Source organism: Budorcas taxicolor, chromosome 1, assembly GCF_023091745.1.
Source record: "Budorcas taxicolor isolate Tak-1 chromosome 1, Takin1.1, whole genome shotgun sequence".
NCBI classification, from domain to species: Eukaryota; Metazoa; Chordata; class Mammalia; order Artiodactyla; family Bovidae; genus Budorcas; species Budorcas taxicolor.
The window spans coordinates 18844238-18871868 of NC_068910.1; the positions used below are offsets into that span (position 1 = coordinate 18844238).

A 27631-nucleotide genomic window follows, 5' to 3' on the forward strand; every position below is an offset into this window, starting at 1 on the left:
CTCAAAAGCCAATAGAGAGGCCAGCCAGGTTGGTGGAAAGGAAACTTTGCTTTATTTTGGAGGCTGGCAACCTGGGGGCGGGCTCCTATCCAAAGGCCGACTCTCCGCCCCTCGGCAACCCCCAGTGACCACCAGTGGAGAAGAGCTTTACAGACAGAGGGAGGGGCTACATGCAGAAACAGCACGGTTAGCTCTGGTAGCCACGCTGCCGTCGGTCATCGGTGGTCTGATCAGTGTCATCTCGACTGTCTTAAGTGCAGTCAATCTTCAGTTCCAGGGTCGGTGTGTTTCCATTTCCTTGAAGCCAGTTCTTGAAACTGGCAGCTTATGCCATGGCTACAGTCCGGTCATCGTGTAGTTAACTTCTTCCACCTGGCGGGGGTTTCAATATATGTAAGACAGCTCACAGAATTGTATCTATAGCACTGGAAGAGCTAAAGGCTCCTGACTTTGTTTACAGACTCAACTTGTTTTGACCCATTTGACTGTTTTCCTTTGTTTTGGCATTTTCGCATTTCTCTGATTAAACGTATTCTTTGGCTAAAGTTTTCTTCACAGACAAAAGGCAGGCTGAGGATATGGGGTTGAAGGGGGCAGGGTGGAGCATATAACCCTGCTCTGTTTCAGGAGCAAAGTGTCTGTGAAGATTATATGTGACAACTGTTCTTTTCTGTTTAAACTTATTCTGGAATAACTGAATATCCAGCCAGCAGTTAGGCCATACATTAGAGTCAATCTCTTCCTGCCTCTTCTTTTCTCCTTAACTCAAAATTTTTCATGTATCTGTTTTATATATAGCCCTTTTTTATCGCTGAAATATGGGCTTCCCTGGTGACTCAGATGGTAAAGAATCCACCTGCAATGCAGGAGACTCGGGTTCAATCCCTGAGTTGGGAAGATCCCTGGAGAAGGGAATGGCAATCCACTCCAGTATTCTTGTCTGGAGAATCCCATGGACAGAGGAGCCTGGTGGGCTGTAGTCCACGGGGTCCCAAAGAGTCAGACACGACTGAATGACTAACAATAACTGTGAAATATAACATATGCAGAAAAGTGTTTATATATATACACACACACACACAGATATACACACTATATATACATATATATATATAGCTTATAGAATGAATATAAAGCAAACGTGTTTCGCCATCACCGTGACAAGGAATAGAACACTGCCAGCCCTTCCAGCCTCCCAGCCCACACTCCTCTTCTGAATCACAGGCTCCTTCTTGCCTCCTCCACAAAGATAACCACTGGGCTGACTTTTATGGTGATGGAGTCTTTCCTTTCCTTTATAATTTTACGCCCTAAATGGAGGTATCTCTAAACACTGATTTCGTTTTGCCTGTTTGTGAACTTGATTCGGACACAATCATGCAGTATGTGTTCTTTGTGTTTCTGTTGTTCTACATTCTTGCAGACACTTGATATTGTCAGTCATTTAAAATTGTGGCTATTGTGGGTATACAGTGGTATTTCATTGTGTTTAAACTATGCTTCCCTGATGACTAAAGATTACTGGCCAGTCCAAGACCAATTTTCTACAAAGTGCATATTCACATCGTTTTGTAGTTTCCACTGGGCTGTTGACGTTCTCTAAGTGGCTTATACATTTTTTTTCTTTTTCTCTAAAAATACTGTCTTGTGGATACTGGCCTTTCATTGTTCATAATGTGGCAAATACCTTCTCCCACTCTGTATCTTGCATTTCTCACTCTTACTCTCTCTTAATCGTGTTTTTGATAAAACAAAATTAATTTGAATGTAGTTGTTTATCCATCTTTTTTAATAATACTGCTTTTGTATCCTATTTAAAAAGTCTTTCCCTATAGCATGACCATGATAATATTTTCCTACATTCCCTTCTAAAGTTGCACTTCAGACTTTGAACTCTAATCCACCTGGGATTGACTTTTGCATATGGTATGAGGTGGGATATAGTTTCATGAGTTTTCTACACGGATCTCCAATTTTTCCAGAATAATTTATTGGAAAGATTTTCCTTTCCCCATAGTTCTTGGATGTCATTTTTATCTTTTATCAAGCATTTATATATGCCTGGATCTGTTTCTGGGCTTTCTGTCTTGTTTCATCAGTCTGTCTATCCTTTTTCCAGCACCATGCCCTCTTAGCTTTTGTAGCCCTGTAACAAGTCAGTATCTTTTAGAGTAAACTCTCCTGTGCTTCTTTTTTTTTTTTTTTTAATAGTCTCAGGCTACATTTCCATAAGCATTTTAGAATTAACTTTTAAACTTTTACAAAAAAAGAAAAAAAATAAACCCATTACCACCAACAAAAATTACAGGAATTTTGATGTAATGTTGAATTTATAGGTAAATCTGAGAAGACTTGAGTCTTTATAAAATTGAGTACTCTAATCTCCAATTATTTAATTCCTCAGTAATGATTCTTAGTAACATTTTATGGTTTTCTACCTAGAAACTTGCATAAATTTTCTTATTTTTTGGTATTTGATTTCTGATGTTAATATAAGCCAATTTTAATCCTTTTCGTATTCTGTGTGGCTGTTACGGATTGTGTCCTTCCAAAATTCACACGTTGAAGCTCTAACTCCCAATGTAATAGGACACATGGCCTTTAGGAGGTAATCGGGTGTAGATGAGGTAGAGGCCCCATGATGGGATTTGTGTACTTTCAAGAAGAGTGAAATTGAAGTTCACTCTCATCCTCACATGAGGACACATTGAGCAGGTGGCCAGCTGCAGACCAGGAGGAGGGCTCTTGCCAGAACCCAGATGTACTGGCACCCTTATCTTAGACTTCCAGCCTCCAGCACTGGAAGGGGTAATTATGTTTTATTTAAGCTACCCAGTCTATGGCATTCTGTTATGGCAGGCTGAGCTACAACAGTAGCTGAGAAATTCAGAACTGAATAGAGGCCTTGCTAAGCTTTCTGGTTAATTTTAATCATCTCTCAGGACTTTCTTTGGAACATTCTGCATGTATCATTTTGTCTATGAGTAAGAGCAGTCTTGTCTAACTCAATGAAACCAAGTCATGCTGTGTGGGGCCAACCAACACTGGTGGGTCATGGTGGAGAGGTCTGACAGAATGTGGTCCACTGGAGAAGGGAATGGCAAACCACTTCAGTATTCTTGCCTTGAGAACCCCATGAACAGTATGAAAAGGCAAAATGATAGGATACCAAAAGAGGAACTCCCCAGGTCATTAGGTGCCCAATATGCTACTGGAGATCAATGGAGAAATAACTCCAGAAAGAATGAAGGGATGGAGCCAAAGCAAAAGCAATACCCAGTTGTGGATGTGACTGGTGATAGAAGTAAGATCCGATGCTGTAAAGAGCAATATTGCATAGGACCTGGAATGTCAGGTCCATGAATCAAGGCAAATTGGAAGTGGTCAAACAAGAGATGTCAAGGGTGAACGTTGACATTCTAGGAATCAGCAAACTAAAATGGACTGGAATGGGTGAATTTAACTCAGATGACCATTATATCTACTACTGAGGGCAGGAATCCCTCAGAAGAAATGGAGTAGCCATCATGGTCAACAAAAGAGTCCGAAATGCAGTACTTGGATGCAATCTCAAAAATGACAGAATGATCTCTGTTTGTTTCCAAGGCAAACCATTCAATATCACAGTTATACAAGTCTATGCCCCAACCAGTAATGCTGAAGAAACTGAGGTTGAATGGTTTTATGAAGACCTACAAGACCTTTTAGAACTAACACTCAAAAAAGATGTCCTTTTCATTATAGGAGACTGGAATGCAAAAGTAGGAAGTCAAGAAACACCTGGAGTAACAGGCAAATTTGGCCTTGGAATGCGGAATGAAGCAGGGCAAAAGACTAATAGAGTTTTGCCAAGAACATGCACTGGTCATAGCAAACACCTGCTTCCAACAACACAAGAGAAGACTCTACACATGGACATCACCAGATGGTCAACACCAAAATCAGATTGATTATATTCTTTGCAGCCAAAGATGGAGAAGCTCTATACTGTCAACAAAAACAAGACCAGGAGCTGACTGTGGCTCAGATCATGAAGTCCTTATTGCCAACTTCAGATTCAAATTGAAGAAAGTAGGGAAAACCGCTAGACCATTCAGGTATGACCTAAATCAAATCCCTTATGATTATACAGTGGAAGTGAGAAATAGATTTAAGGGCCTAGATCTGATAGATAGAGTACCTGATGAACTATGGAATGAGGTTCGTGACATTGTGCAGGAGACAGGGATCAAGACCATCCCCATGGAAAAGAAATGCAAAAAAGCAAAATGGCTGTCTGGGGAGGCCTTACAAATAGCTGTGAAAAGAAGAGAGGCAAAAAGCAAAGGAGAAAAGGAAAGATATAAGCATCTGAATGCAGAGTTCCAAAGAATAGCAAGAAGAGATAAGAAAGCCTTCTTCAGTAATCAATGCAAAGAAATAGAGGACAAGAACAGAATGGGAAAGACTAGAGATCTCTTCAAGAAAATTAGAGATACCAAGGGAACATTTCATGCAAAGATGGGCTCGATAAAGGACAGAAATGGTCTGGACCTAACAGAAGCGGAAGATATTAAGAAGAGGTGGCAAGAATACATGGAAGAACTGTACAAAAAAGATCTTCATGACCCAGATAATCATGATGATGTGATCACTAATCTAGAGCCAGACATCTTGGAAATTGAAGTCAAGTGGGCCTTAGAAAGTATCACTACGAACAAAGCTAGTGGAGGTGATGGAATTCCAGTTGAGCTGTTTCAATCCTGAAAGATGATGCTGTGAAAGTGCTACACTCAGTATGCCAGCACATTTGGAAAACTCAGCAGTGGCCACAGGACTGGAAAAGGTCAGTTTTTATTCCAATCCCAAAGAAAGGAAATGCCAAAGAATGCTCACACTACCGCACAATTGCACTCATCTCACATGCTAGTAAAGTAATGCTCAAAATTCTCCAAGCCAGGTTTCAGCAATATGTGAACCGTGAACTTCCTGATGTTCAAGCTGGTTTTAGAAAAGGCAGAGGAACCAGAGATCAAATTGCCAACATCCACTGGATCATCGAAAAAGCAAGAGAGTTCCAGAAAAACATCTATTTCTGCTTTATTCACTATGCCAAAGCCTTTGACTGTGTGGATCACAATAAACTGTGCAAAATTCTGAGAGAGATGGGCATACCAGACCACCTAACCTGCCTCTTGAGAAATCTGTATGCAGGTCAGGAAGCAATAGTTAGAACTGGACATGGAAAAACAGACTGGTTCCAAATAGGAAAAGGAGTACGTCAAGGCTGTATATTGTCACCCTGCTTATTTAACTTATATGCAGAGTACATCATGAGAAACACTGGACTGGAAGAAACACAAGCTGGAATCAAGATTGCCGGAAGAAATATCAATAACCTCAGATATGCAGATGACACCACCCTTATGGCAGAAAGTGAAGAAGAGCTAAAAAGCCTCTTGATGAAAGTGAAAGAGGAGAGCGAAAAAGTTGGCTTAAAGCTCAACATTCAGAAAACGAAGATCATGGCATCCGGTACCATCACTTCACGGGAAATAGATGGGGAAACAGTGGAAACAGTGTCAGACTTTATTTTGGGGGGCTCCAAAATCACTGCAGATGGTGACTGCAGCCATGAAATTAAAAGACGCTTACTCCTTGGAAGAAAAGTTATGACCAACCTAGACAGCATATTCAAAAGCAGAGACATTACTTTGCCGACTAAGGTCTGTCAAGTCAAGGCTATGGTTTTTCCTGTGGTCATGTATGGATGTGAGAGTTGGACTGTGAAGAAAGCTGAGCGCCGAAGAATTGATGCTTTTGAACTGTGGTGTTGGAGAAGACTCTTGAGAGTCCCTTGGACTGCAAGGAGTTCCAACCAGGGAAACACACATGCAGTTTATCGGTATGCCTGTCTACCTACCCACAATCAGGACAGTGGCATCTGTGTTTCCACGTGCAATTATTCTAGATTTGCTTTCTGTTATGTTCTTGTCAGGTTCATGTGTAAGGGAACTCAGGCAACAAACTGAGAATTGGGAGAGGTTTTCTTTTTTTTTCCTTTTCTCTGCCAGAATTTGTTCCAGCAGTCATAAGATTCTCACTGAAAATCTTACTCAGATTCTTCTTTCTTAATTGTGTGATAGAATTCACCAGTACAGTTATCTGGGCCCAACACTGTCTTTGTGAGATGGGTTTTAGTTCGAGTTTTAGTTCAGGTTTGAGTTCTTTCAGTTCAGTCGCTCAGTCGTGTCTGATTCTTTGTGACCCCATGGACTGCAGCACGCCAGGCTTCCCTGTCCATCACCAATTCCCAGAGCTTGCTCAAACTCTTGTCCCTTGAGTCGGTGATGCCATCCAACCATCTCATCCTCTGTCGTCCCCTTCTTCTGCTTTCAATCTTTCCCAGCATCAGGGTCTTTTCTGACTATTGAGTTCTGTAATAGTTATCAAACTATTCATATTTTATACTTTGTGTCATTTTGGGTAAAATAGAAATATGAATTTAAACCCAACTTTCGAATTTATTGGTCTAAGATTATTCATTATATGCTCTTCTCCTTTTTAATGAGTGCAATAACCAGGAAGGTGTTTAGGATTTAGCATAACTTTTAGCTTTTTTCCCAATAAATGTGTAAAAGTCATAATCACAAAGTAAATTACCCTCTAGATATGGGGAAAAGAGAACCCTCTTGCACCGGCGGTGGGAATGTAAATTGATGCAGCCACTATGGGGAACACTATGGAGGTTTCTTAAAAACCTAAAAGTAGAAGTACCGTATGACCCAGAAATCCCACCACTGGGCATATACTCTGAGGAAACGATAATTCAAAGAGATACATGCACCACAATGTTCATGGAGCGCTCTTTACAATAGCCAGGACATGAAAGCAACCTAAATGTCCATCAACAGCGGAACGGATAAAGAAGAAGTGGGACATATATACAGTAGAATATTACTTGGCCACTAAAAGGAACGAAATTGGGTCATTTGTAGTGACCAGAAAATCAGAGTAAAGCCAGTCAGAAGAACAGATATGTGCATTAACACATACATACAGAATATATTAAAAAGGGTACAGATGCCTATTTGTGTAAGGCAAAAGCAGAGACAGAAGTAGAGAGTGGGCATATGGACACAGCAGGGGGAAGGGGAGTGGGGGGCGGACTGGGAGAGGTGACATATACACGCTTCTGTGTGCAAAGCAGCTGGCGGGGAGCTGCGGGGCAGCAGGGAGCTCCGCTCGGCGCTCCATGACGACCCAGAGGGGTGGGATGGTGGGGTGGGACGGAGACTCAAGTGGGAGGGGAGGCACTCCATTAAGTATACTTTCCAAGCAGGAATATGGAGTGGGTTGCCACACCTGCCTGCAAGGGATCTTCCTGACCCAGAGATAAACCCCCATCTCTTGCATCTCCTGCATTGGCAGGCAGGAAGCTGCTGCCTTTCTCTAATTATTGCTCCTTGGAAAGTAAGCTTTTTTTTTCCTTCTTACTATTAAATCTAACAAACTACTCTTTGATTTTCTGCAGTTGTACCATGATGTGCCTAGGTGTGCATTCTACACCCCCACTCTGGGTTTGGCGTGTTCTTGAATTTTTGGATTGGTGACTTGAAAAATTCTCAGCCGCTATCTATTTAAGTATATCTTCCACTGGAATTCTATTTTGGAATTCTGCATATCTATTAGACTTTCTCAGTGTATTCTATACTTCTGACCTCTCAGATTTTTGCCGCTCTCCTTTCATGGTTCTTTTGGAATGTTTTCATTTTGTTGTTGTCCAGATGCTAAGTTGTGTCTGACTCTGTGCGACCCCATGGGCTGCAGCATGCCAGGCTTCTCTGTCCTTCACTACCTCCTGGAGCTTGCCCAAACTCATGATCATTGAGTTGGTGATGCCATCCAACCATCTCATCCTCTGTCATCCCCTTCTCCTCCTACCCTCAATCTTTCCCAGCATCAGGGCCTTTTCCAACAAGTCAGCTCTTCACATCAGGTGGCCAAATACTGGAGCTTCAGCACCTTCCAACGAATATTCAGGGTTGATTTCCTTTAGGAGTACATGGCTTGGTCTCCTTGCTGTTCAGGTGCCTCTCAAGAGTCTTCTCCAACACCACAGTTAGAAGAAAGTATTAATTCTTTGGCCTTCTTTATAGTCCAGCTCTTACATCCATACATGACAACTGAAAAAGCATAATGTAGACTTATGGACCTTTGTTGGCAAAGTGATGTCTCTGCTTTTTAATATGCTGTCTAGGTTGGTCATAGCTTTTCTTCTAAGGAGCAAGTGTCTTTTAATTTCATGGCTGCAGTCACCATTTGCAGTGATTTTTGAGTCCAAGAAAATGAACTCTGTCACTGTTTTTCCACTTTTTCCCCATCTATTTGAGATGAAATGATGGGACCAGATGCTGTGTTTTCACGGCTCATCTGTAAGTTCACTAAATCTCTTCTTGCCTGCCAAACTCAGGCTGCTAAATTCATTCATTGAGTTACTGTATTTTTCAGTTACAGAATTTCTATTTGGTTCTTTTTCACATCATCGCTGTATTTTTAATAGATTCTAGCTTTCTGCGGAATGTTTTTTGAGGGGGGCATAATCTAGTCCTTTTCATTCCAAAAGAAAGTAAACAGATTTATTTTAATGGCTGTCTGGTGATTCTAACCTTGTTTATATTAAATTGCCTCCTCATAAGTTGTGCGTGCATATGTATACTGGTAATGGACATTTCATTTGAAAATATTTATAGACATAATTTAAGATTTTGGATGGTATTATTTTCTTCCAGAGGTAGTTTTTTCTTTGCTTATTCCAGGAATCGAATGGGACTAGCAAATCAGAATCCCATTAATTCAGGGTCTGGTCTGTTTAGTAATAGAAACGAAAGTCACACTTCTTTCTTGGTGGTCTCAAAACAGCCTGCCCTACAGGTCTTATTCTTTAATTACTTCTTGAACTAATTTCTTACCACTCAAACATTTCCGTAATTTATTGTCTCTAAAGTGTAATAGAGAGGGAACATAACGCGTCTACGCGTTGGCGTAGCCGATGGGCCCTCGCAGTTTCCATGGCTCACCACTCATTATAAATTGGAGGTAGTAGAACATACTGCCTTTCGGATCCTCAGAGAAGAAATAAATCCAGAAGGAGCACAATTTAGAGCTGCCTTTTAGCATATCCTGAATTGATTGGTTGCGAGCCTACATGATTTTGCGAGCCCACATGATAACTTGGTTAGCGCCGGTGGAATGTCAGAATAATGGAGCACTTCCTATATAAGAGGTGGCTGAGGGACATTTTTGGCACAGGATGGAGTGAACTGCGTAAATATTAGCTATTATTGAATGATGAGTCAAAGACGATTCAGGTGAATTTTCATAGCTTTTCTTCATATTAACCCCCCATGACCTCTAGGAGGGTCTTCTGTGCTCCCCCACCTTCCTTTACACCAGAGACAAAGACAGAACATGAGAAGCGGAAGCGAAGAGAAGCAAGTAGCCAAGGAAGAGTCTTGGCAGTGGGTGGGTATTTGTAGAAGGTTTTGGCCTTATGGGGCTATGCAGACTGACCTGTGATAAGTCATCCGTTTCTGGAAACGAGATGAGGATAAGGGTGATGGTGATGATAGACTTTATCATCTCACAAGACACAAGTAAAGCTTGAAACTTGAAAAAGTTCCTTTTCGGCATTTGGACTGCAGTGTTCTAACGACTCTGTGCTGATGGATTGTGCGGTTCCAAGATTCAGAAGGGTTAAAATTGACTTAAGGACAGGAGTCATTTCTATGAACAGTTGAGTTAAATCTCAGATGAACAGTTCTGTAGATTCTTTAGCCCTTGGAGGCCTGGAAAGCTTCTGCTTGAACTATTGGGTATATTTTACAGAGAACCAGATCTTGGCAAAACATTTAAAAGATAATGAAACTGAACTAAAAGCCCATTTTGGAACTATGAGGTGGACTCATTTCAAAGAATGTTTCTAAAAGGGAGGGTTAAAGTATAACTAAATGGTTTTTCCGTGGAGTTATGATAAAATTATTCAGTGGGATGTTGTTGCTCGGTCACTCAGTCGTGTCCAGCTCTTTGTGACCCCGTGGACTGCAGCACGCCAGGATTCCCTGTCCTTCACCATCTCCTGGAATTTGCTCAAACTGATGTCCATTGAATCAGTGATGCCATCCAACCATCTCATCCTGTTTCCGCCTTTTCCTCCTACCCTCACTCTTTCCTGGCATCAGGGTCTTTTCCGTTGAGTCAGCTCTGTGCATCAGGTGGCCAAAGTATTGGAGCTTCAGCTTCAGCATCAGTCCTTCCAATGAATATTCAGGACCGATTTTCTTTAGGACTGACCGGTTTGGTCTCTTCGCAGTTTCAGGGACTCTCAGGAGTCTTCTCTAGCACCACAGTTTGAAAGCACCCATTTCTGGTGCTCAGTGTTCTTTAATGGGATATTAGATTTTATTATTTCTAAAGTCTCTATGATTCTGTGGTTTATTACTCCCAGTTTATATCACAGGGACTTGATTTATATTTAGCTAATCCAAATAACTGGATTTTAAAATCCCTGCTACTGAAATTTGGTTCTGTAAACATACTCTACACAGAAGGAAGGGAGAGGCAGCATAATTCAGTAGAAATATGCACAGCAGAGGAAGAAAAAGCAAACCGAACTATCTTTCCTTGCTTTACTTAAGGCGATGGATCCTTTATCTAAAGAGTTTTAGAACATCATACTAAAGTATCAGGGCAAGGGGGCATGTCTTACTCTCTTCAAGTATCAGTTTGGGGATGGGCTGAAAGAGTGATGGCAACGACTTTCGCTGGTATTGATGATGCCCCAACATGGGCCTTGCCTTGAAGGTTTAGCACTGAACTGGCCAAGGAGCTGAAGCTACTCTTCTTCCTTCACAAGGAAATAGGCGTACTCTGACCTGCTCCTTGGGTCTTTTTCATGGGAGGCTGCAGAGCTGAGAGGACACCCTCGTGGAGGAGGCTAAGATCTTTTTTAAGTGGATGGGGTAGATTTCAAAAGGTATAATTGAGTGATCAGAACATGTACTCAGTAAGTAAACCTGTCCTTTTTTGTCCACCTCGACTGTCCATGAGTATGATATGATATGTGTGGTCCAGTGGCTGAAATTATGGTGATTTTTCAAAAATTCTAGTGTCAAGATTTTGCTTTGACAGTGTATCTGTAGCTACTAATCATGCTGTTTTGGGCTGACTCAGTTGCTTTGCAATTGCAGGGCTCTGTTCTGAGTAAATGAGAGGCATCCAATTATCTACGAAATAATGGTGTGCACAGAGGAGGGTTTCATGAATTACAGATGATCTCTGCTGACACAACAGGGTGTAGAGACCCGCTCCACTCTGACTTGCTATCAGAGTCAGGGGCGATGCTTGCAGATTTTACAATCAACACACCCCACTAAATTCCACGACGGGGCGTGAGTGGGGACAGGAAGTGACAATATACAATGGTGTGTAGAGGCAGCCAACCCAAGAATTAAATACCTAGAGGGAAATTTAAAAAGGAAAAAAGAAACTGTGAAACTGCATTCCAGGAAGGGCTTCCCTGGTGGCTCAGCTGGTAAAGAATATGCCTGCAATGCGGGAGACCTGGGTTTGATCCCTGGGTTGGGAAGATCCCCTGAAGAAGGGAAAGGCTACCTACTCCAGTATTCTGGCCTGGACAGTTCCATGGACTGTATAGTCCATGGGGTCGCAGTCTCAGACACGACTGAGCGACTTTCTCTTCACTTCAGGAAGGAATGCAAAGTTAGATAAAAAATGCAGATCCACTGCCATCTAATGTGATTTAGAACAAGGACTAAAAGCCGTCGCAAAACATCTTCCCAGGAACTCAGCCCTGTGCGGGCAGGCGATGCATAAATTCACCTAAGCAGAGGGCACGTGCTGAATTCCTGGAACCAGAGGATTGCTGACCTCATCAGGGATCTGTCATGTGGACGGTGAGACCACCACGGCTTCATCCACAACCCCTAGGCTGTTGCTGGCTCTTCCTCTGAGTGCTGAAGGCAGCATCTGCTTTGTACTATTGCTTAAGCAACTGCCAACTCACAGCCACTCTTCTGCTCAGCCAAGGATTCAGAGTGGCCAAAACACCAAGGCATCCCTCAGGGTTATATGGAAAGATCAGGAAAAGGCTTCTGCACAACTAAGCCCATGTTGGCAATCTGGCGGTTTCAAGAGGCAGAGAACACAGTTTCTAGTTTGGGAATGTTTGTCTCTGTGGCCGTGTGGTGGTCAGGTTGAGGATTAACCCAGGCCTACGCATAAGGAAGCTGCAGAACAGGGTTGGTTACTTACTGAGGGGTTGCTAGGTTTTCCCACACCAGACACTACGCAGGGGGTGGTTGCCTGTCACAGTCCCGATTGCTAGCTGGGGCATCTCCGAGCAGAAGGCTGCACACGCTGCTCTGCAGGATGCTGGCCACTAAGGCAGATGCGTGGCAAACAAACAGATCCAGTCGGCCCAGAGACTGAGGGTGCCCGTGGGGGCCGTGGGGTGTGGAGCAGGGCTTCCTGCCTGGAGTCCTCCACTTCTCATCCCCAGGGAAGCTCACTCTGGCTTCCCCCATGCACTTGTCTCCTGCCCGTGCTGGGTGAGAGACTGAGGAAGCACGAGCTCAGCGGTAGGAACAGGTCTAGAGTCAGCTTTGTCCAGGTTTGGACTCTGACCTCTACTGCTGTTTTCCCAAGAGGGACGTCACTGGTCTAAGATCATTTGAGCTGCTGTACATGAAACCCCTCTGTAGGTAATTCTCCTTTAAATCCTTTTGACTAGGGCAAATGGAGAGTCTTGGTTTGGTGCCACCCTCTCTAAGGATGACCAGCCTCTCAGCTTAACAAAGAAGAGAAAGAACCTCAGTCTGGTAGCTCCAGGCAAGCAGCTGTGCAGAGATGGAATTCCTCAGCACTATTTCTCTTTTATATTTATGCTTAACTTCTAATGATAAGTAATAAGTAATAGTCATGTCTCTTGTGGCTAAGATAGGAAGAAGTTTAAGATAAACTGAATTTTTTAAAGTGAATCAGGTAAATAGTAAGTGGTACACAAAGATTGAAAAAAGCAGGCCAAGATGGGAAGAAATGAAATTGGTGAGACACTTACATGCCCAAGGTCCCATGACTTAGGCAGGCAGTCAAATGGTGGAGAAAAGGGGGCAGACAGCCCAGGCAGGAGTCAGTGTGGAACATCTTTCAGGCAGAGTGAAGTAGCTGGTTCAGCCAACTAGGGCTGAAGCTAGTTCAGCCCGCTCAGGTTCCTGTGGCCTGGCTGCAGCGTGACCAGGGAGGCAGGTACCCGAGTGGGTGGGATTGACAGTAATGGTAAGGAAGTCCAGCAGGGGAGGGACGCCCTCACAGAGGAACCAGGGAGGCCAGCAGACCAGGGGAAGAGGCTGACGACTCAACTTGGAAGATGCAGGAGAGCTGGGGGAGGGTGGCAGTGCTGACTGGAGCCACAGGCTCTTCTACGCAAGGTGAACAGTAAGCGATGAAGGGAAAGCCCTTGGAGGTGGGGCTGTCTGGGTGCAAATCTGAGCTCCACCACTTACTAGCCATTTACCTTGCAACAGCACTTAGCATCACTGAGTCTTGTCATCACCTGCAAGGAGGGATAACAAGAGAACCTGCGTTGTCTATCAAGTCTCAGTAATGGTGGTGGTAATCATCCATTTCGGAGCTGAGCCCTGCCGTCCCTGCCTCCCTACGTGCTGTGAAGTGTGTGGTCGTGCAGAGTGAGCAGCACCAGGGTCTTCAGACTGGCTCTGCCCAACATCGACTTGCTGATGAAGGAATACTCAGGAAAGCCTGGAGAGGCCACGGATATCTGGATTTCAGATACTGTGTGAAGTCTAGGTATGTCCATGTCTTGCAGGACAGCCCTATTTATTAACCAACTTCAGAAAGTTCCACGAACACCTTAACACTGTAGAAACATTTGGTGTGTCGATACATTTTGAGAAGGGAGGTGAGTGGGTATCAAAGAACCGGGTTAACCAACCCCACGATCAGGTTTCCTGAAAGGAACATTTCCTTTCCCCTTTGTCACTAAAGAGAACTATACCTGGTCTCTCTCTCATACGATATAGGAGGTGATGCCCTTGGCAAAATCTGTGTTGCTGTTCACTCACTCAGTCGTGTCTGACTCTTTGTGACCCCATGGCCTGCAGCACGCCAGGCCTCCCTGTCCATCACTATCTCCCGGAGCTTGCTCAAACTCATGTCCATTGAGTCCCTGATGCCATCCAAACCATCTCATCTGTCACTCTGCTTTTTCCCAGTAGCATACTGGACACCTCCCAAGCCAGGGGGCTCACCTTCTGGTGTCGTATCTTTTTGCTTTTTCATACAGTTCATGGGGTTCTCGAGGCAAGAATATGGAAGTGGTTTGCCATTCCCTTCTCCAGGTGGTGAAATCTTAGGCCTGTGTTTAGGCCCTCGCCTCCAAGTTACTCATCCTGTGCTCTTTGGCTTCCCTCCCATTTCCACTTCCCACATCTGGCTGCTAGGAAAACCAAAGGTGATTTGTTTGGTCTGTAGCCAACATCCTTAAAGAGAGAGATTACTGTGAGTTCATTCAGAAGCCCACAGGCTCTCTGGCAATAGTTGGTATAACAAGTTAAAGGGAATATCTTTCTGAAAAGACTTACAAGGCAAGTTGATTCACCTGGAAGACAAGCGATGTTAGGCCTCAAGGCAAGATAGAAGCAAAAGCTGACAAAGCAAAGCATTCCAGAAACTCAGGTATGAAGTTTACTTTCTCTTAAACAGTCTAGAAAACACACTGTAAGACAGAATCCTACAACTGAGCAAGCCTCAGGAAGAGCCTGCAGCGTTCCTACCTTGCCCTAGAAGTGCCTGTTATATAAGAAAGCCAGAAAGCGAAAAAAAAAGAAACAAACTCAGCCCAGACAGTGGTGACACCATTTGAAGAGGACACAGAGCCTGCAGAAGAGGAATAGAAAGATGTCTGTAGTCATGCCCATAGGCCTGTGTTCTTAGGTAAACTAGCTTGGTCCTAAGGTGGGGAGAAAAGGGAAGAAACGGAGAAATGAGAAGGTGAACAGCAGTGGAAAAGATTAAGAATAAAATATCAATTTATATTGATGCATGGCAAAAACCATCACAATATTGTAAAGCATTTATTGTAAAGTGATTATCCTCCAATTAAAATAAATAAAATTTTTAAAAAGTCAGCTTCTGCTCCCACCACGATATATCCCTTCAGGCAGTTGGGCGCGGAGCTGACAAGGCCGGAGGCAGGCAGCGGCGATGTGAGCAATCCCTGGGGGTGTGAGGGGGTGGGTGTTTGATACTGGGTCTCTAAGGAATTAGAGTACTTTGGCCTCCTCATGCGAAGAGTTGACTCATTGGAAAAGACCCTGATGCTGGGAGGGATTGGGGGCAGGAGAAGGGGACGACTGAGGATGAGATGGCTGGATGGTATCATGGACTCAATGGACGTGAGTCTGAGTGAACTCTGGGAGATGGTGATGGACAGGGAGGCCTGGCGTGCTGCGATTCATGGGGTCGCAAAGAGTCGGACACGACTGAGTGACTGAACTGAACTGAAGGAATTAGAATATTAAAAAGAGGGTGGCAGGGAGAAAGACCAGGAAATGCACATTTATTTTAAACTAACTAAAACAGACTTACATCTCCAAATGAAAATATCACAACCAATGTTTTGTAGCTAAAAACCATGCTCATTAAGTGCTTGATAGAATTTTATATAATGCAATTGCTACCAATATTTGTTCACTAATTGCATTTTTAATTTGTACCTGATCTACTTCAGCTGCTTATAATATAAACACATTTACACAAGACCAGATGAAGCAGACAGTTCTAAAACAGAAAAACAGTGTAGAGAAGGGGCTCTTTATTTGGGGTCCATAGTCCCTGCAGAGATTTATTAACAGGGTTGTCAGATAAAAGACCCAGTTTAATTTGAATTTTAGATAACGAGTAATTCTTTTACTCAAAGTAGGCCCCAATACTGTTTATTAATATTGATACCTTTCAGAAGATGCCTGAACTCCTTAACATTGCATACAAACGTGAAAAAGAGATTAGCTATCGCTTTCTATCAGTCTCAAATCTGTGATCTCTCAGTAGTTAAACATCATTAATGTGAAAAGGTAATTCTCTTTCCCTGTGGCCTGATCTTCCTGACAGCCAAAGCTGAAGGGAAACAGAAAGAAAATTTACCAAACAGCTGCCAGGAGAGGTGTGTGTGCGCTTAGTCTCTCAGTAATGTCCAGCAGTCATGTCCAACTCTTTGCAACGCCATGGCTGTAGCCCGCGAGGCTCCTCTGCCCATGGGATTCTCCAGGCCAGGATACTGGAGTGGGTTGCCATGCCCTCCTCCAGGGGCTGAATCCAGGTCTCCCGCATTGCAGGCGATTCTTGACCTTGTGAGCCTCCAGAGGAGACTCAGTGAAAGCAGAGCCTGCCTGAGCATGACTGAGCTGGTTGTGAGCTCTAAGCTGCAAGCTTGAAACAGAAATCTGAGACTGGAGCCTAAGGGCAGTGTGACTTCCTGGGAGGGTTTGGACTTTTTATTTTTTTCTTAATTGGGGAATAATTGCTTTACAATATTGTGATGGTTTCTGCCATACAACAACATGAATTAGTCATAGGTATACATATGGTCCCTTCCCTCGTGAACCTCCCTCCCACCGCTCTAGATTGTCACAGAGCACCTGTTAACGTAGCAGCTTCTCAGTAGCTATCTCTTTACACATGGGAATGCATATACTTCAATGCTACTCTCTCAATTTGTCCCACCCTCTTATGCCCTGTAGTGGGATGGCTGAGTCATATGGTAGTTTAATTCTTAGTTTTTTAAAGAGGTTTGCCTTAGAGACTATCTCCAGTTGCTTTGTAGAGACTAGATTGGAGAGGACAGAGGGGACAGGGGCCTGGGCAAGAAGGACAGGAACAGAGGGGAGACGCATAGAGAGGTGGCGTGGAAGTGAGACCCCACGGTTGGAATAAGTGCCTCCAGGGTCAGAGTCCTCCGCACTCCGGCTTTCACGTTTGTGCAGCCACCTTGGTGCCATAGGAAGTAGGCGGGGCTGCTTCCCCGCCCCCGACCCATGCTGGGCAAGAGCCCCATTTTCCGGGGAGGCGCCAGGAGGGTCTGCGCGAAGTTGAAGTAATCTGCAGTCTTACCTGCGTCACTGAAAGTAGCCCCTCAGCGCTGCAGCCTCAGCCGCCATTTCCTCCTCTGACCGCCACAAGGCTGGGGAGTCTTGATCCTCTCTGTCGTGTTTCTCGAGCTTTGGAGAAAAAAAAAAAAAAAAAAAAAGACTCCTGTGGAATCTTCCTTTGGAACAATTATTGTGGGCCATCAGAAGAGCATTTCCAAATCAGCGGGTGGGGCACCTATCTTTTCATTGTATTACTTGCCTAAGAATCCCCCTGCAATGCAGGAGACCCAGGTTCGATCCCTGGGTTGGGAAGATCCTCTGGAGAAGGGCATGGCAACCCACTCCAGTATTCCTGCCTGGAGAATCCCATGGACAGAGGAGCCTGGTGGGCTACAGTCCATGTGGTCGCAGAGAGTCGGACACGACTGAGGGACTAAGCACAATTACTTGCCGAAATCCGAAAATGGGGAAGGGTTTTGTGTAAAAAACCCACATTTCTAACTTGTGTAACACAATAACTAGATTAGGCTAGGCTGGGGGCAGTTCACAGCCTTGTAATGATCCACTGAGGTTGGGAGTGGTGGTCACAGAGGGGGCATCCTGCCATTAACCAAAACCCCCACCACCTTCTCAAACTATGCTTGGCCAGCATCATCCGTTCTCTTTACTTCCCAGCCCCTGAAGACACTGCGTTGGCCACCTTCTCACAATCATTTCCCAAGCTCGTCTGTGGTTAACCTACCTTCTCTTCAGCTTCGCCTCTCTTATATGAGCTCTGAGCAGTTTTGCTCACTGAACCAAAATGGCCCAGGCTAATTGATGATGATAATAGAAGGGCCACACGCAATGAGAAAGAAATAAGAGTTGCTGCTGCTGTGTAGTCGCTAAGTTGTGTCTGACTCTCTTGCCACCCATGGACTGCAGCCCACCAGAGTCCTCTGTCCATTGGATTTTCCAGGCAAGCGTACTGGAGTGGGTTGCCATTTCCTACCTCAGAGGATCTTCCTAGATTCTTTACCAGTGAGTCACCTGGGAATTCTGAAGAAATAAGAGTACGTACATTAAAAGAGTATTCAAACCTGCAAATGGTAAAAAAAAAAAAAAAAAAAAAAAAAACCCACTGAGGAAAGGAATTAAATAAGGAAGTATCAAAAAACACTCAGTCTTAGTCAAAAGAACCCTTTTAAAATCCTCTTCATGTACCCGTATTTATTAAAAAATATATATTTTGTGTATGTCTCAGGTTTACATAGTGAGTGAATAAAATTTCAGTTCTATCAGAGAGAGAGAGAGAGGGGATGCTGTCAGAATGTTCTTCATTAGAAGAGCTCAATTCCCCCTTAATCTCCTATGCAGTTTAGGTTTATTAACTAAATTTGTTATTCCTGTCTGTAGCTGTAGACACTGTAAAATGCTGAGGGTATACATTTCTCCACAGGAGGCACAATGCAGTATTTCATGGTAAGTCATCTGAGGAGACTGGGGCCAGCTATTTAACAGCACCAATGATGGCTCATATTTATGATGCGAAGGGCTATTTCTTCCTCTTCATGTATTATTTCCTCGTGCATCATTTCACTTCATTCTTACAATAGCCGATACACGAGGCAGGCACTACCTCGCTCCTTCAGTTCAGTTCAGTCACTCAGTCGTGTCTGACTCTTTGCGACCCCATGGACTGCAGCACGCCAGGCTTCCCTGTCCATCAACAACTCCTGGAGCTTGCTCAAACTCATGTCCATTTGGTCGGTGATGCTGACTGCTCCTTACCAGGGAAGAAACTGAACTCTGAGGAAGGTCAGTCACCTATCAGAGATCACCCAGCTAGGAGCAGTCGTGCTGGGGGGTGTTCCCCACAGTTTTTGCCTTTTTAAAACCTCTCCTGAGGAAGTGCAGCGCCACCAAAAAGCCAACAGGTCTGCAGCTCCTGCCCCCTAGGTACCATGACCCAGAGGTTAGATCCTCTGACAAAGACTCTTACCGACTCGGGCAAGATGCACAATTAAAATAGTGGAGTTTGCAATCTAAGACCCCAGTCACTCCCACCCTAACCCAGAGACCCCCACCCCAGCAACTTGCAGCAAATGGAGAAATGTCCCCATTGTTTCAGAGCCAACTTTGATACAGAAGGAAAAACAGTGAGGCCACCTAGATGCTGGTGGGGTGAGTTTGAGCCTAGATGAGGTTCATTAGCATATACCCCAGCCATGAATGTTTATGAGGGTCATGGATCTTCTGCTCCATATCTGGCTGCCAGCACGCTGGTTTTACACTTTGCCACATAGATTTAATTTCCCTTCATGGAAGAAAACCACATTAAGAAGTCATTTCCTTCCTCGCAGAGGCAGAGATGACGCAATGGCTACAGGCGAGTCAAATGGGATTGCTATTTTTCTCCTCAAGAACTAATTTTCATTTTGATACTAGCTTTAGGTCGGTTATAAATCCATCTTGTAACTATTTCAGAAGGATGACAGAGAAAAACGCAAAGCCCAGAGAATATGGCCTCCCCACTTCTGGTACTGCCGTCGGAAGACGGAGAAATCAAGCATTAAGTGGCCTCATTAAGGCAGATAGCACCAGATGAATCCAAATAATTTAGAGCCTGCAAATGGTAATGCCTCCTTGGTTATCAGGCTACCGTCTGTTATTGTCATATGCCTCCCAGATGGCAGCATCATGCCAGTGCTTAGAAGTTGTTTATGGGAAATAGGAAATAAGTAAAACAAAAACTAATGGTATTTGCAAAGCTCTATGGTATATGGTTTTTAAAACCTAGGGGTTTCTAGTCCTAAAAGTCCCTGATGGAAGCATGTGGCTTTCTTCAGAACAGCCATGCTCAACCCTGGCTGCCCACAGGAATCACAGAGAGAACTTTAAAAACTACAGATGGTGGCTCTGCCCCAGGGGTTCAGGTTTAATTGGTCTAAGGGGGCAGTCTGGCGGTGGGGACTGTTTTCAAACCTCTCAGGCAATTCTCAGGTGCACTTGCAGTCAAGAAACAGTGTGTTTGGGAGAAGTTTGTGTGCACAGATAGAACCCATATATATTACAGAAAGAATATTATAAGCCCATTGCTTGTGACTCAACAGTATGGCGGCTTTCCTTGGCAAACTCTGCTCTGGAACTGCCCTTTTTCTCTATCCAAGGATTGTCTGAGCCACAAGGCTCTTTTTCCAGCAACATCAGGATGCTGGTCTGGTGTGGGAGCTTTTGAATGCATGTAGAGTCTTCAGGAATAGGGAGCCTGGGAGAGGCCTGGTGGGCAAGCCTCATGTCCTGGAAGAGCTGCCTGGGTGACTTAGAAATGAATGGTGCTGTGGGTCAGAGTAAGGTTCTGTTTCCCCAAGCAGCCCAGCTGCCTGCTGGCTGGAAACCACTGCCTAGCTATCTAACAGATAAGCCCGAATCATGACTCTAAACAGCGCCTCATCCAAAGGCACTATTTGCCTCAAGTGACCTTCAGTGGTGGAGGAGGGGATGGCAACCCATTCTAGTATTCTTGAGAATCCCATGGACAGAGGAACCCGGTGGGTTATAGTCCATGGGGTTGCAAAAAGTCAGACATGACTGAGCATGCAGGTACCCGTGAGCTTTAATGGAGGGGTTTCACTTCAGAAGAACTTTCCAGATTACCTTAGACCATCCAGAGGGAAAGGCAGTGCCTACTTATTCATCCACTAGATACTTATGGTGTTCTTGCAATGCCAGGGCACAGCCCTCGCATGAATGCACCTACCCAGACTCCTCTGCTGCCCTCATGCACCACCCAGGTGAGGAAGGCAAACACCAAACGTTACTTACGGATGAGATGGGCATGACCACCTGAGAACAGTGCTGGGAGGGGCTCACCTAGCCTGAAAGGCTTCTGAGAAGTGACTTAGTTTCACAAGGAAAGAAACAGACTGTTAGAATAAAGAGCGATGGTGGCAGCGGGGAGTGGTGATTACCCTAAGAACATCCAGCAAGAGCTTTCCAAGAAGATGAGCTTAGGCCCAGACATGAACAATGAGAAGAGCAAGCTCTCTAACCTCTCTCTGCCTCAGCTTCCCCCTCTGTAAAAGTAGGGAAGAGGTCTTTATGCTGATGTGCATGACACACAGTAAGGGGTGTTGGGTGTTTGCGGCTGCTGCTACTATCATCATAGTCGTTGTTGTTATAGGCTGGATACACTGTCCCCTGACACTGACCAGTGATCAACCCACAGAGGTTGTCTCTATGCATAAGAGTACCTTTACTATCTTCATGGTTTTCCAGGGACCTTGATCTTTTAAACCTTAACTACTGTGTGAAAGGATTAGCAGTCATCATCAGAATTAAAACTGAACCAACTCATCTAATGAGACATTTAGGTCTGAGAAGGAAATTCAGCCCCTTCAGTCGTGAAATACTGGCAATAACCCTTTCCTCTCAGAGTGGTTGTAAGAAGGGAATGAAGTATTAATGGAGGCTCCTGACTGGTAAAGGTTAAGACCCTGGAGTGAAAGCATGTGGAGAAGGTCAAATGCAGTCACAATTACCCTGGGAAGATAGATGCTGGATTCAGCAAATAAAAGTACAGGGCATCCAGATAATTTGTTTTTAGTATAGCTCATGCACTATTTGGGACATACTTATACTAAAATATATTCAGAGTTTATCTGAAATTCAAATTTAACTGGACATCCTGTATTTTATCTGGCAGCTCATGTATTTTATCTGGCAACTCAGGGTCTCAGAGACCCCTTGGAAAGGTACACTTGGAATAGGAAATGCTTGGTTATATTTCAGTCGTTCCCTAAACTGCCTAGCTGTGAATCCTGGAAAAGATAGAGAAGACTGTCCGAGGGAAGGTCAGATTCAAGCCTAGCATTTTATGCACTCTGGGGCTTATTATTATTTTTGCATGAAATGCAGAGGAAATTACCAGCACTGTTTAAATGGCAAAGTTCATCTGTTCTTAGATGCACGGTTCACATTTTAACATCTTTGAAATCACAGCATGCCCTACAATCAATGGTCTGACATAATTTCATTGGCAGTGTTTTTTTTTTCTTATTAGTACATAAAATAACAGTTTGAATTAACTTCCTTCAAATACAGCATCTTGGATTCAATGTCCTAGAGTTCCCCCTCTTGCCCCTCTGCAGCGGGGTCACAGCATCAAATGATGACTACAATACCCTCAGCACCTAGGCTCCTGTAACACCTATGCCTTCCCTTATCTTTATGCAACAGCGAGACTTGAAACTTCTTTCAGAAGCATGGTTCTTTGGAGGAAGGCTCATGCCAAAGTTACAAAGTTTGCAGAAACTTGAACCAAAGTCTTTATTCACATTCTACAGAGGGGAGTCTGTGAGGGCTCTGCGAAGTGAATTCTATTTCTATACAACTTGAAAAGAGGTTCAAGAAAAAAAATGTATCTGCAGTCATCCTGCTTTATCTGCCTGAAATGATTTCTGGAGAAGGTAGTGTTAACAGGATTTCTGATTGAAGTGCAGATACGTGTCAACTTTGACACTGGGCTGCTTCCTGTCCTTTAAGTGTGTTCTCATGAGGCGTGAGGGGCAGTGATTAATTCCCTGACGTAATGCTCAAACTGCCTTGACTATTGACATCTTTATAGATCCATAATGGAATACAGTAGGAGGAATGATTCACAATAATTTAAATGTTTTCTCAGAATTTAGAACTAATCTGTAGTAGAATGCAGAAGTGTCTTCAGAGAGCAAATAATTTAAAACCACTCCTTAAAGAAGCCAGTGGCTGAATACAAACTTGGGTGGTGGTCTAAAATTCATTAGTATCTTTCCTTGTTGTTTTATAAAACAATATGAATAGCAGAGAAACCATTTCTTATGGTTGGTGGTTCTGTTTAGACAGGTGTTTATATTTATATAAACCTTGCAAGGAAAATAATTTCAGTGGGAAGTAAATCTTTGCTTATTTTTTAGATCTGATTCTCTATTACTGCTTTCAGTTTAGACAATGAGCATTTCTTGACCACATGATATATTCCAGGCACTGTTTTAGGTCTTATGAGAGTTATAAAGATGCAGGAGACAAAAATCTTTGCCTGCTGGAATCTTGCCACCCAACAGGGCAGAGAGATTCATACACACATCACTTAGTCCAAGTCAGTATGGTATAAACACTGGACCAGAAGTTCTCCCATAGTGCTTCAGGATATATGAAGGAGAGAGGAATTCTTTCTGGGGTAGGGTCTACAGTTGACTCTAAAAAAAGCAGGATTTGCCCTGGCTTCAAAGATGGTGATGGGATTTTAAGGACAAAGTTGCTTTGGGGAATGGGAATAGCTTCAGAAAATGCAGGAGGCATTGGCCAGCTCTCTTGTAACTTGTGCCCATTGCCTGCTTCCCCATCCACTTGCGCTGCTCTTTACTTCCTGACGAATCCTGCCCTGGCATCCTAGCCATGCTCACCCATCTGTCAAAGCGGTTGAGAGATCATGCACTCAGTTGCCATTTTGTGAGGCCTTAGCATTCCATTGTTAAAAGATGGGACCCACAGCCCAGTGGCCCAGAAGACGGCCTCCAGTCCTGCAGTTCAGAGCTGCACACAGCACACAGGTTAGTATCCTATCAAGACAGATGTGTGTGCACATGCATGCTAGGTTGCTTCAGTCATGTCCGACTCTGTGTGGCCCCATGGACTGTAGCCCACCAGGCTCCTCTGTCCATGGGATTTCCCAGGCAAGAATCCTGGAGTAGTTGCCATTCCCTTCTCCAGGGGATCTTCCCAACCCAGGGATCGAACTCACGTCTCCTACATCTCCTGCATTTTCCACTTAGCGCCACCTGGGAAGCCCTACTGAGACAGGTGCTCCATTCCTAATCACCTTCCTGTCTGCCGAGTAATCTAAGTTTCTGTCGGTACCAGCTTGCCCTGAAGATGGTACCAGTGTGACTTCTACCAGAATGAGAGGTGCCATCCAGCCTCTAGCTAGAATACAAGACTGCTTTGTGTGGATCTTACTTATTTGAGGCTTATCTCCCATTTATGATGTCATCTCAAATTTCCCTTTAAAGTAAACTTAAGTTACAAATGTGTTGATTTAGACAACGTATTAGGTAAAAACGTGGGAAATATGCCATAAAACATGGCACTAACCTCGGGAGATGGTCCAGAGGTGGGAGGCGTGCTCAAAATCATGAAGCCTGGGCCTTTGAGAACATGTACTGGACACATGAGGTGGCTGTGTCTACTGAGTTGCACAGAAGGCATCAGAAGGCGTTTTTTAAAAAATGATAGATGCTTAGAAGTCAAATGATATCATAGTATAAGAAGTCTGAGGAGAATCAGAGCATAGTGATGTGCATGGGTGCTGGAGCTTTGGGCAAGGGGTTTGGAGCAAGGTCTCACGCAGAGGTGACGCTTCAGCTGAGACATGAGCAATGATGAGACGTCCATGAAGCAACAGGGTGGGCAGACAGCAAGTACAGAGCCTCGAGGGAAAAGGAAGCTTGGCATTTGGGTAACTGGCTAGAATAGAGTGCAGGAGATAGCTGGTCATTTACAGCTGGTGGGAATGGCTGGGGGGGTGTGGATTTTATTTTTGGTGTGATACCAGTCACTCAGTCCTGTCCGATTCTTTGCAACGCCATGGACTGTAGCCTGCCAGGCTCCTCTGTGCATGGAGTTCTCCAGGAGAGAGTACCGGAGTGGGTTGCCATTTCCTTCTCCAGGGGATCTTCCTGACCCAGGGGTCCAACCCAGGTCTCCCGCACTGCAGGTGGATTGTTTACCGTCTGTGCCACCGGGAAATTGATGAGAGGATGTTAAAGGTGTAGAAGCAGAGAATTAAAAGCACCGGAGTACCTTTTCATCGAGAGTAGCCTAGCTGGGGCCTTCGGGGGAGACAAGCTAGTGCAGCAGCCAGAGAAGGGGCGGCGGGAGCCGGGAGGAAGCGGTGGGGAGGCGGCGTGTGCAGAGTGCGCACGCTCGACCTCCCCCTGCATGTGGACATTGACGTTTCCCTCTGGTGCTTCCTTCCCCTGGGCACTCTGTGAGGCACACATTGATCCTGGCTCCCCTGCTCACGGCTGCTCGGAACCAGCGTGAACATCACTCTGATTCTGCACATCTCTCTCTAAGCATACACTCCCCGAGGTCTCCAAGAACGCTTCCCTCCCCATCCAGACGGGCGCCAGGTAACAGTGCAGATCCGGACGCTGTTTCACTCTCTCTAGCCCTCATACACATACAGTCAGTGCGCAGACACTGACTAATCAGTGCTGGCTATTGAGCAGACCGTCACCGCTCTGGGCTTTCTTGGTGTCCAAATGAATCACCTCGTGCTTTCATTTGAGGCAAAAAAAAAAAAAAAAAAAAAAAAATCGGTCTTGTGTCACCAAACTCTTACTGCCACGTGTACTTAGAACCCTGAGATCCTTCAGATATCTACTTGTGCAAAACTACATTAATTTCATCCCTTTTTCTCTTAATGGGAGGGATCCTGTAACTGTGGACTACACACTAGATAACTGCAACCACATTACCTCTGATTCCCTCTGTTCACTGCCGAGTTTCAAAGCCTAGGTCTTTGCTCTTTCTGGAGAGAAATTCTAGTAATCGATGGAGCATTCGTCATCTGATTAGTTGCCGGAGCTTTGACTTGAGTGTTAACGTGCTTGAGTAAAAGCAAAAGTTGCTTAAGTGCTGCCAATGGGGCCAAAATGCTGAAATAAGCTATTACGTTAATTAATGGCATCCTACTTTAAGGCGTATAGAGTGTTGACGTTTAAGAATTTGTAACCCCCCAAAGTATTTATGAACTAGAAAATCACAGCAGTGGAAAATAATTATGCCAAACCACTGTACTATAACAGAATCCAATTGCTTATCCAATTATACATTAAAGTATCACGTTGTCAAGCTGATTACCAAAGCAGCAAATGAGACTGCCTGCATCACACTGGGGATGGGATACCATCAACCGACTAAACTGTGAGTGGTCTTCACAGCACCCCTTGCACCCACTAAACCTGCACTAACCAAGACAGGCAGTTCCGGTTTGCGAGAGTGCACACCCACCTACCGTCACACCGTCACTTGACTTGGCAAGACATTGCAGTTTGCAGGTTTCCATAAGAAGCTTGTTAGGAACAGCCCAGCAAAAAGCAGCTGTGGCTCCAGGCCCTATGCAGAGTTGATTTCGATGAAAGCATCAGTGGGATCACTTCCTGTCAGGGGAAGGAGCAGTGAGGCCAACCCCAGGTGGGCATCTGAGAAGGGGTGGCTGACCCGGATCTGTCGCGCTGAATCGCAGCTGGCTGCCCGTCTAGAGCTTCCTGACAATGTGACATCAGGGCCACTGAGTAACAGGACTCAGTGACGGGGCTGCAATGGAGCATGGAGGTTGCTGCAGGGGGTCACTACATTTGAGAATCATCAGCTTAGACAGACTGAAGAAAGACTCTCTAAATTTCTGGAAATACTCCTTTAACCCTGTTGCAAGCATGGGTGATAAAGCAGTCCAAAAGAAAGCCAAAGTCGCAGACAGAGATCAGCCTCTGAGCTGGGGTCAGGATCCACCCAGAGGGGCCTCCTCCTGGGGGGAGTTGTCTCCCAGGGGGCACAGTTTGCAGTAAATAATCACCAAGGCCTCACCCCAGGCTCTGTGCTGTGTGCGCTTTCCTGGTTTTTTGTGAGAAGGAAATGGCCACCCACTCCAGTATTCTGGCCTGGAGAATCCCATGGACAGAGGAGCTGCTGGCAGGCTGCAGTCCACGGGCTTGCGAAGAGTCAGACACGACTGAGTGCAAGAATGCAGGAAATTAGCCAAGTCACAGGGACTAGAGACATCTATCAGTTTGATTACCTCAGGCCTTCTGTTTCTAGAAACATGCTCACCAAGAAATGAAAAGCCCTCTATATGGGAGGTTTGTGATGAAGCAAACTGCGGAGACGGAAGCATTTATTCAAAAAGCAATTTCCTCAGCCGGTCATGTTCTATAAGCCTCCCCACCACCCCGCCCTGTGTTGAGGATATTGGTGTTTGAGCAGGAGTGTTCTCCCTTATTCCTAGAGTGATGTCAACCTGAGGTGCTCAGGATGAGGAAAGGGAAAAGGCAAAGGGTTAGTTTCTGGTTTTGTTTGAATCTCCTGAGCACTTCATTCTCTATTTGCTCCTGCTACAGTATGGCTTCTTTTTCCAAAGGCACCTTACAGAACCTTTAGCAGCGAGGTCTAGGCAAGACAACCATCCCCAAGGAGGATGCTGAGCCAGGACACAACACACAAGCTAAGCCAACACACAACCAAAACCACACCGCCATACACACAGCCTCCGAATCCTGCTTAACACAGTGTACCCAGTGGCAGTAACTGGGACCTCAAAATAAAACCCATTCAGAGAAGCCGAGCTAGGTGAAGGGACTGTGGATCTTTCAAACACTGGAAGTTCATTTGTCTATAGAACTCATTCGATTATTCAACAAATAGTACTGTGTCTTCTACTTGCTGGC

At 44.7% G+C, this 27631-nt stretch overlaps 1 protein-coding gene across 7 annotated transcripts in view; it reads right to left on the minus strand.

Moving 5' to 3' along the window:
* Positions 1 to 27631, minus strand: part of FHIT (fragile histidine triad diadenosine triphosphatase) — a 1562042-nt gene that overhangs the window by 12584 nt on the left and 1521827 nt on the right. For 5 of the 7 annotated variants that reach the window (XM_052643387.1, XM_052643354.1, XM_052643365.1 and 2 more), the window contains one exon: positions 17188 to 17294. In XM_052643387.1, coding sequence (XP_052499347.1) covers positions 17193 to 17294 — 102 coding nt within the window. In that variant the 3' untranslated portion in view covers positions 17188 to 17192. Of the gene's footprint in view, positions 1 to 275; positions 373 to 14978; positions 15029 to 17187; positions 17295 to 27631 lie in introns of those variants that run through there. The other 2 variants (XM_052643337.1, XM_052643345.1) reach the window with 2 other exon arrangements.